This window comes from Sceloporus occidentalis, unplaced genomic scaffold (genome assembly GCF_023333645.1).
Source record: "Sceloporus occidentalis isolate IW3139 unplaced genomic scaffold, rSceOcc1.0.p SCAF_78, whole genome shotgun sequence".
Lineage (NCBI taxonomy): Eukaryota > Metazoa > Chordata > Lepidosauria > Squamata > Phrynosomatidae > Sceloporus > Sceloporus occidentalis.
In genome coordinates, this window is record NW_028317058.1 from 3,273,264 (window position 1) to 3,283,311 (window position 10,048).

The 10,048-nt window shown below is 37.9% G+C and overlaps 1 protein-coding gene across 1 annotated transcript; it reads right to left on the bottom strand.

Annotated features, from left to right (window-relative positions):
- Window positions 1–1,111: 1,111 nt before the first annotated feature.
- ELOVL7 (ELOVL fatty acid elongase 7) lies at window positions 1,112–4,283 on the bottom strand. The gene is made up of 7 exons (XM_089495258.1): window positions 4,220–4,283; window positions 3,272–3,462; window positions 3,088–3,168; window positions 2,587–2,643; window positions 2,342–2,447; window positions 1,940–2,076; window positions 1,112–1,321 (listed from the first exon to the last, which is right to left on the bottom strand). The coding sequence occupies exons 1-7, from the start codon at window positions 4,281–4,283 to the stop codon at window positions 1,112–1,114; spliced, it is 846 nt and encodes a 281-aa protein (XP_089351384.1).
- Between the last annotated feature and the right edge of the window lie 5,765 nt (window positions 4,284–10,048).

The following is a 10,048-nucleotide window of genomic DNA, read 5'->3' on the forward strand; positions in this document are numbered from 1 at the left end:
CAAAAGCACAAAGTAATCTCAACCAAATGACACGCGCTTGAACATATACATCTCACCACTCTCAGCTACAAGCACCGCACATCAGGCACTGGCTGTAGAGACCCACAACAGACAATATCTCGCTTCCTCGCCATCTATAATAACAGTGCCTACTCCAGGTGTGCTTTCAGAGGACACAGCCCCAAAAGTAAACTGCAAAGCCCTGTTCAATTTAATTTCTCTGGGTGTTGGGTACTGTGATAGCTTCCTATGAAAAATAAGATAACCTTAGGGATTCTCAATCTTTCCAAATATCTCTTGGACTTCAAAACAATTGGGGAGCTTTTCGAGGGCACAATAATTGAAATAGGCAGTATTTTATGAAAAGATGGTCAGCGGTTGTATTGAATATCTTATTGTGTTATCGGTACTTGTATTATGGGCATGTTTGCCGTAACAAGATTTCACATGACCAGTATTTTCTCCGATAGCCGATTAGAGCTACAACGTGCAGTCTCACTTTATATGCTTCTCACTGCTTTGGATGTGTTTTACATCTACAATCAAACAAAATAAGATAGGATTTTTTTTTTCCTGTTACCTTGATTTTGACACAACATGCCATGAATTAAAACTACATTCAAGTTTCAAACAAGAATGACAAACTAGATACCATTTTTATTTTGGCACAATTTGTACAAGAGCCGACAGTTCAGCACAAGCTTGCGTTCGCTGCGGCAAGATGTAGGCATCATTACAAAAAGGTGTCATGTCTGCTAAAGACACTCATTCACTGTTATTAATCGTTACATTGCTGAAATTCCTTATCTGAATTTAAGACACTGCTTGAAAATGGAATTCAAAGTAAGAATACTTTTCATCTGCATCCATTACTACCACAATTTGGCTTTTCAGCCATCTTTACATGACAAACAGCAATTATTTACCAGATAAATAGATGTACATTTGTTGGGAAATATCCTATACATCAGACCATATTAATAAATGTACAATCCTGAATAACTTAAGTAAAAATATGGGTTTCTATGTTTTGTTAGCAAAAGTTCCTTGTATTACTGTGCTTTTCAGCTGGTAAAAAAAAATCATTGTTCTGTACTACCAAGATTATTCATCAATGATCTTTGTTCTTGATGTGTCCATTTTGAATGCTTTTCGGTAGCCTTTGTCCTTTGGTATAGGCATGAAACCAAAAGTTAAGGAATAAGATTAAGAAGATGAATCCATATAGCCAGATGACATACAGGAAAACTGGGTACTGGTACGGGCAATCATCCATAAAGAAGAACTGGCCAATGTGGAAGGTAACCATCAGGAACTGTGTCTAATGAAGGGAGGGGGGGGGAAAAGAAAAAAAATTTAGAGGAAAGTGCTTTTTTTTTTTTTCTTTTTTACAGGAGATTAATGTCAGCATTTTAAGTCCATAGATTTCACATTTTGTCTGCATATGGTAACTACTCATTTTTGATCAAATTCAGTTAGAAACTGCTCTGCAATCTCCCTGTATATGTCTATTTACATTGACACTGAAACCCCAACACTTGTATGCAACAAGAGTTTTGGAACATATTACTATAGTGATCATGCAACTGGTAAACTACCTTTCATACAATAGATTTTTGTGCAGGACAGTTGAGAAGCCCTTGAGCGGTTAGGTTCATGTTGAGCGAGCACCACTTTGATGCACTCCGCCACCTTTGTGTTGTTTTTCTAGGCAAAGCCAGTCCCAGGTAGCTGTCCATAATTTACAGTATGGTATGGACAGAGCCAGAGACTGGCATCTACAGGGATTAGCAGGGAGAAAATGCAAACCAGCAGGTAGTTAAAGGTTCCTGTAAGAGTCCCCCCCACTCCCTTTTGCGTAAACATTTTTCTTAGGAGTGGGAAAAAAACCCCCAACATGTAGGTTCAATGATACTATAGATTAGAGAGTCTCACTTACTAGCTGTATGGAGGTCATGTACTTTTTCCACCAGAGGTACTTCTGGTACGCAGGTCCCAGTGCCGACAAGCCATAATAGGAGTACATGATAATATGAACAACGCAGTTTACCAATGCATGGAATGTGCCCAATCCACCTAAACAAGGAGAAACAAAAATGTAACATTTCTAGCTACAACTAACAAGCCTTCCTTGTTACAAAGCCATAGAAAAAAAAAAACATCTAAGTAACATTACACATAAGATCACATTTAGAAGTTATTTTGAATGACAAACCCACAAGAAAACAACCCAAAGTGCCTCTCAGTAATTTCTGAATAAGAGCCAAGAGCTCAAACGTTGCATATTTATTTTGCATTACTTACATAGGTCACTTTTTTTTTTTTTTTATAAAAATAGTACCTGCAGCAAACTTGACCCCAAACCACCAAGTCCATGGCATGATGGAATGATGATATACGTGCAAAAATGTAATCTGGCTGTTCTTTTTTCGCAATACAAAGAAGATCTGAAGACATAAAAGGACATATATAAGCATTAACAAATAAGCTTGATATTTTTGTAATATATTTTAGCTGAAATAAAACGTGTATTAGGGTTTTTTGAAGTGAAAAGTTAGTCTGTAGTCAGAAAATGTGAATACTTACAGTATCTAATAATTCAATAAACTTTGAGAAGTAGAACAGCCAACAAGTCCAAGCCATCTACAGAAAATAGAAATTGTTTATTGATTTTAAACGCACATTTATATTGTCATTTTTTTTTTTTTTATTTTTTTTTTTTTTTACTACACCAAAGCAATATGAGAGAACCAACACTGCAACTTCACGACCCATAGAAAACCACATGAGAAAGGAGGTCTTTGTGGGAAATAGGGGGTCTAAATTTCCTAGCTCCTATAGCTGCCTAGCAATCAACAGGTCAGGATCACCGCTTACAAATTGCCTGCCCTGTGCTCATTACAGGGTTAAAACCACTTGCAACAAAAGCAACAGATTATCTTTTACGGTTACAATATGTAAAATATTTAACAGAAGGCACGCAAATACATTCTTTAATTCAGTCACGGTGTTATCGCATTCTTTCTAGTGAATATAAATTGAAGGGAAGCAGGTTATCATAAGTCACACCTGAGCAGAATTACTTACCCTTAATGCCTGAGGTGACCTGGAATAGTCAACAATGTCACATTGGAATGAATAGCCTGTAGCCCAGCCTGACATAAGGAACTATAAGAGATCGGGGAAGGAGTATAAAGATATTAGTCCGATTACTCCATGCGGTTTTATAGACATTATTGACAATTAAAATGGTATTCAGCCGTCAACTTACTTCATAACACATGTACAAAGAGAAGACAACCATAAATAGGTTATAAAGTGCCATTATGTGCTTTAGATCAAACGGTTTCCTGTTCTCCATGAACCTTGGGCCAAGTGATGTGACAAAATAAATATAAGCCCCAATGATGATAGTTTGGGGGATTGGCGAGGACATGAGGGGCCAATCTTCCACTCTGGGATCTAGGAAGCAAAAAAAAAATAAAAAATTAACTATTAGGGCATATTAGCCTCATATAACAAGAGTTTAAGTGTGACAGCTGCAGGAACAATTTGATCAAATCTCATTTAAACAATACATATTCACCAAGAAACCTTAAGATACAGCTTAGAACACATAGCAGCCCAACAGACTTTTTGCCCCAAGGTTATTCTGACACTGTTCGAGAACTTCAGCCAGCAAAGTATAAGTGGGCCAACGTTAATCATTAACTTGTTAAGGTTTAATGTACATAAAAAAAAATGACACTAATACATTACAAGTTACAAATGGGCCATGTTCTTAGATGTCTCCATGCCTGGCCAAAGAGGACTGGATAACTTTAAATATACAGTGATGATTCAACATAAGTCCAGCATCTATAAAATATACGCAATAAAGTAAGCTTGCTTGAGCAGGGCCCCTCCTCGCCTGCTTCTGCAAGTCTAATTGTTAGGTTATATACTACTTGTCATGTCCTGTTTACTCTTTGTACAGCACTCCAGAATATGATGGTGCCATTTAAAACAAGAATTATTAATTATTAAAAGTAAAGAGATGGTCTGTAGGACGATAGTTCTGCCAGGTCTCCACAATGGGTAAGCAAGATCTCAATGCGTGACATGTTCGATCTTACAAAATTTAAAGCTGGAGTGCCAGTGGTTAAGACTTTACAGGGAGCGGGGACAGAGTTTACCAAGAGTTATAAAGTATTCAGAAACATTAACAAATCCTACTTACCAGCATCTTTAATCCACTCATCATAAAGAATTACTGCTCTTGACGTTAGGTCTTTGAAAGCCATACTCACTGGACTTCAGGCTTCTAAAAAAATAAATAAAAAAAAGTTTGACCAATATTGTTAACAATGGATACATTACTATTTTCCTAACGCACAGGAAATCTTTCTGGGAGCTGAACCTCCATACAAGCAAATCAGTTGGGTCCCCATTGACTTCTGCCTACAGTTTGTTTCAAGCTATGCAGTCTTGAGCCTCATATTATATCATAACTAAGAAACAGAAGCTAGTGAGGCTTGTTTTGTGGTAACAGCGCTTACAGATAAAAAAAAAATATATATATATAAAAAGTCAAAAGCATTTCAAATTGGAGAAATGCTTTTGACGCGATAGACGAGTTTTCGGGAGTCATCCCTCTTTTTTTTTTATTTTTTTTTTTAAATTCTGTTAGTCCAATAAAAAAGGTATTACAAGATTCTGCAACATTCTGTTATTTTGCATTCTTATACACTGGACTAATACGGCTACTCCAAACAGTGGATGACAGCGAGATGATCATTTCCACACAAGATGAGTAGAGGGATCTAGTTAAGATTTAATAAAATTAGCTCATCAGAAGAGTGAGTTTTGCAACATGGTCTACAAACACAGAATGTCCGCTGATAACTTAGTGTACAGAAGTATTTTAACAGGACTACTTATCCATCAGACCCCTGCACTGTCCTGTAGATAAGGATTTTCTGACTCACTACTACTGGGCAGATTCTGTCAACCAAATAACTTAAATATCACTACATTTGAAAGTTTAAAACCCCAAGCTCGTTCAGATCCATATTACCCGGTATTGGAAACTATGCTGCGCATGTTACTTAAAGACACTGGGACCAGACCCTACATTCTTGATACTGGGAGCTTCCCACAGCAGCATGCCTTACATTCCATCACACTCCTCCTATATGCAACACTGCAAGGGCTTCTGTACCGAATACACCCCACAAAATGACACGTTTTAAAAACCAATACTGGGAATGGCAAGGGAAAAGTAATTTTATGCAATTTAAGTGATCTTGTAGCCTTACAAAGTTAAACACATGAATCTACGCCAAAAACATGGGCATCACTTACATGTTCTAGTATGTCTAGTTTCTGATTAATTAAATAAGCCAAACAATGCTTCCATACATATAGAACTGGTTACTCCAGTTAGTCAGATCAGTCTTTTGTGTTTCTGTACCATGACTGACATGATCAACTGGTCCGTCTGCAAACACCAAAATGTAAACTTTTACTCACCAACTAAACCTAAAATTGCTGATTTATATTATGTTTATAAGAGCTTATTATTTTCATAAATGGCTAAGCAAAGAAGGGAAAGAAATCTCTTCTTTTGAGTCCTAGTCCCCCGACTAGAATAATGAAAGGCTATCTGGAGTCTCCTATTTGCTATAAAACGTAAACAAAAATACTGAAGCCCTATTTCTGCGCATCGCATTTCAGTATCTATATGCAATAGTTTATAGGCCCAGGTCCTGAACTGAAGCGTTGCTGTCTATGCAGCAGGTTACACGTTCTTTGTGGGTTATGTCGTAGAATGTTGGTGAAGCACTTTTTGAACATGAACAGTAAATGCGATAAACTATTTACATACAGCTCAGCAAGCATTACCATTTAAGTGTATAGTTATAGAGGAAGTTTCCAAACGTAACACTTAAACTTGCTTTTCAGGATTTTTGTGACCTCCGGTAGAGGGGCGGTGTGAGGAATGACATGATCCTTAACTCCTCCTCATACAAGTACATACCCTCAGCCGATATTTCCATATTATAACCAAGAGACCAAAGTGAGAAAAATTAATCTCCGCATGGCTGGCTGCATGACAAATCTGTAACATGCCAGACAGGCGATATCACCAGGATTTAATCTGCGGTGCCCTTGTTCTCAGGAATTCATCACCTTGTTCTGTTAGACACAACCCTTCTTAATCCACCTTTAAAACACTCACTAAAATCACATACTTCTCTGAACACTTGGGATCTACCTTCTTAACATCCTAAAACCTGCGTTCTAGAAAGAAATAATTTGTCTCTCCCAACTTGAAAATCTCCAGGCCCCCCGACTTCTTCACTTGACCTAAAAATCATCCTCCACCAAGTCGACCATCACATTCTGTCTCAATTCTCCTTGATCTTTAAATAGAATGTAAGATCACAAGAGCAGGGTCATCTTTTCATTCTGTTCCAGTGGGTATTGTGTCTGAGTGATTTTTGTATTGTCCCCTAGCTGCAGAAAGGCTATGAAATCTACTTGTACTCAAAAATGGCAATTCTAATAATCATTAACCAGTTTGTAACCTTAGGACATACATTCCCATCCTATGTGACCCATAGGGCACTTTTACAATGACTTTCCCTGATGAGTACAACTGCAATTAGTACAAAAGCCCGTTACACTTATAGTGACAGAATGCTCAGGTAATCCCTTCATACACAAACACACGTTTACTATTTTCTACTTTTAAACAATATTCTACATTTGTTACAATCCTATGCCTCAGATTTCACCAAGTTTTCCCAAGGTTTGCTTCTTGCATTGTGCATTTATTACAATAGAGTTACAAGTTAGAAGTTTCCAAGACAAATATATGACCCATCCCAACATCAAATACATTTTATACAATTTACAGTCACAGATTAAATGCTTCTAGGGAAACAAAGTCCAGAACATTCACTTAGTCAGTATATCACTATACAAACAGTCATAACCTGAAAGTCATATGTCAGGACAAAGCAGTCACTCATAGGGCCATTGTATGAACAGAGCAAAGGGTTAACAGCGATACGCTGTTTCATGTCTTTCAGTTAAGGTCCCATCAAGATAATGCCTCAGGTGTGTCTGATCCTTGGTTACCACATCATGAAACCAACTATGTTTTGTTTAATAAGAAGACAACACCCCAATAGTAAGCCGTACAGTAAGCGAAGGTAACGTGGTGGTGAACTGCACCATTTCCCAACTACAAACTGGAATTACACGTCATTACATTTAAAGCTAGATCCAGATGTCTCTATAAAGACACCGTGGGTATTTACAAAGACAACAAGGATGTGATACACAATACGTCAGAAAAATCAAGCTTGTCTGATAATACAAATATCCGCTACATTCAGGTTAAAAACTCTCTTGATCAATCCAATATAATAAATATAGATACATTACACACACACACGCGTGTGTGTAATGTATCTATATTTATTATATTGGATTGATCAAGAGAGATTTGAACCTGAATATATACTAACCTATATATTTTAATCTATATATATACTAATAGAAGGCTGATGAAGAACTGGTCTGATTTAAGAAAGAACACAACAAAAACTTTTTATAAGCTTCCTACTTTTTCTAGATTCAATCAAAGCACTGTGATAACATTCCTAAACCTCTGCAATAAATGTCATTTGCAGATGCATCAGATATTAATACTTTAAGCACAAAATAACTCAGTCACAAGGCTTATTTGTGAGTACAGCAAAAAGGCATAATTCAACAAAAATTAAAAAACAAAAAAACAAAAACAAACTGGACACCTTTAATTCACCAGAAAGAGACCTGTAACAATTTATGTTCTGGAGGACATAGTGGCTATTAGAGTTCTTAGAAATCTAAACCCGAGTTATGGGATCTAAAACATTAATGCATTTTTTCCACTTAATGGGGTTCGTTCACATTGGCCTCTTTAATGTTTTTTTTTCCCCAGGTAGGACTATAAAATTATTGAAATAACTCACTGTATAATAAATTGGTATTTTTACTAAATTATTAGAATTCCAATAGACTATCTGCTTGCAAAAGAGCATGTTCTCATTACAAACCTGTTAATACTTTTGTTAACAATCCCAATGTAAGGCAGGTGTCAGCCTCAATGCAATGAGTTCCTTAAAGTATCCCAGTCCAGCTCAGGGGTGTATTCAGTAAAAGGAGAGTTTCCAGGATAGCTGTGGTCTGAATTCGCAAACTTTGTTCAGCTAACAGGGCTGAGCTGGCCCTGTGCAATGTATAATTCAATGAATGAAGAGGCTTTGCAGCTCTATAACGTTTTTAACCACACTTCATACGAAGCCAGCCAAGCTCTTCCTGCACTTCCTTAATATATAGTGAATTAAGTGACTTGAAACCACAACTTTCCCCTTTAGTGAATACACCCCCTTATTCACAGAAACAGGTTAACTGGATATCAATCAGCAAGTGTGTTACATATCACTAAAAGTGTATGATTCCATACACAGATCACCCACTACATGCTTCTACCCCCGAGTGCTGAATGAATCACAGTTTTAATGAATAAAAGTAGACATTGTTACTTATAAAGGACTAGTAAACTGCTACATTAAAGGCGTGAGAACACTGGGTTGATTGATCATCAGTGATCTAAAATGCGAAGCATGGATCAAATGATTACTGCATAAAAGCAGGATCACAGTCATCACTACTAGGGTGTGATGCTCCAGAATAACGTAGACCAGAAATGTCACTAATGGTAAGAATTACAGGAATCAGATGGTCTTACCTCTCAGAGATTCACCTGTCCCCAGAATAGCTCAATCAGGGAGGAATGAGAGAGGCTTTGCCCCGGCAGACTGCTCCCTGAGTGTGGGGAGTGGCTGTTACACCCACTTCGCTGGTGGAGATCAGTGCGTGTGTTAGGTGGAGCTGGGAGCCAGGCTGCCATCCCCGGTGTTTAATAAGTAGTAAGGAACACTGAAATTTGAGAACACCTCTGCTTTAACCCATTAGACTTCTGCTTCCAAGGGAACATGGAAAGCTTCTGTCTTTCCCCCTGCATGTGATTTTCTGTTTCTAGCTGCATATAGTAACTTCTGACATTTCTCTTCATGAAGTCTGCAGTGAGTGGGGTGGCTAGTGGGTAAAAATCACCCCAGAGTATCTTGCTTTACTTCACTGCTGTTCATTTTGCATTTGTACTCTGCCTTTTTTTTCTGGCAAACAATCTTGTGAACAGTTACACATGGTTTTATCATGTTGATTATATATATCATATATATATATAGATAGATAGATGGTTCCCTAGGCAAGCTGCGTCCTCTCCTGACAAATGGCATACTAAGCACTCCCATGAGCCACCTGTAGGATAGAGATGGCCCAGGTGATGGTCCAGGGCTGCCCACATACCAATACATTGTTTGTAAGGTGGGACTTGGCTTGTTGTAGTTGAAGTTGTACTGTTCTGAGATAGTGATCGTCAGTGTTCAGAAAAGATCCATCCAATTAGTTGCTACTACTCCCATTGAGTTTAATGAAAGTGCTACAGCTAGGTTTGCCGTATAAGTCATTTTTTCCAGGACACATCTAATTTCCACCTGTTGCTGACAATGACCACCATCTATAGTGCTTCTCTGCAGTACTTTTGCCGGGACGGGACCCACAAAACGGGACTGCTCCTGCAAATTTGGAACTGTTGGCTGGTATGGGACAGTGTAAACTTACAGGAGGGAAACAATTACTCAATAACCATTATACATCTCCTATAGGTGGTGGTCATCAACATGTAAAGATTAAACATGCCCAGGAAAAAAAATGGCTGATACAGCAAGTCTAGCTACAATACTTGAACAGAAAGGGTACACCTCTGGTTTCAGTGTAGGCAGTTAGAGGAGAAGGATACTACAGCATTAACGTAGCCCATTTTCTTGAGTCATCCACTTTTAATACTACGCATTGTACAGGTCAAACTCAGTCCTTGGAGAAAAAGCTTGCTGAGGCTGGCCCTTCTTAATGCATAGTTAAGAAGCAGAAGTTAACTTCTGAATCT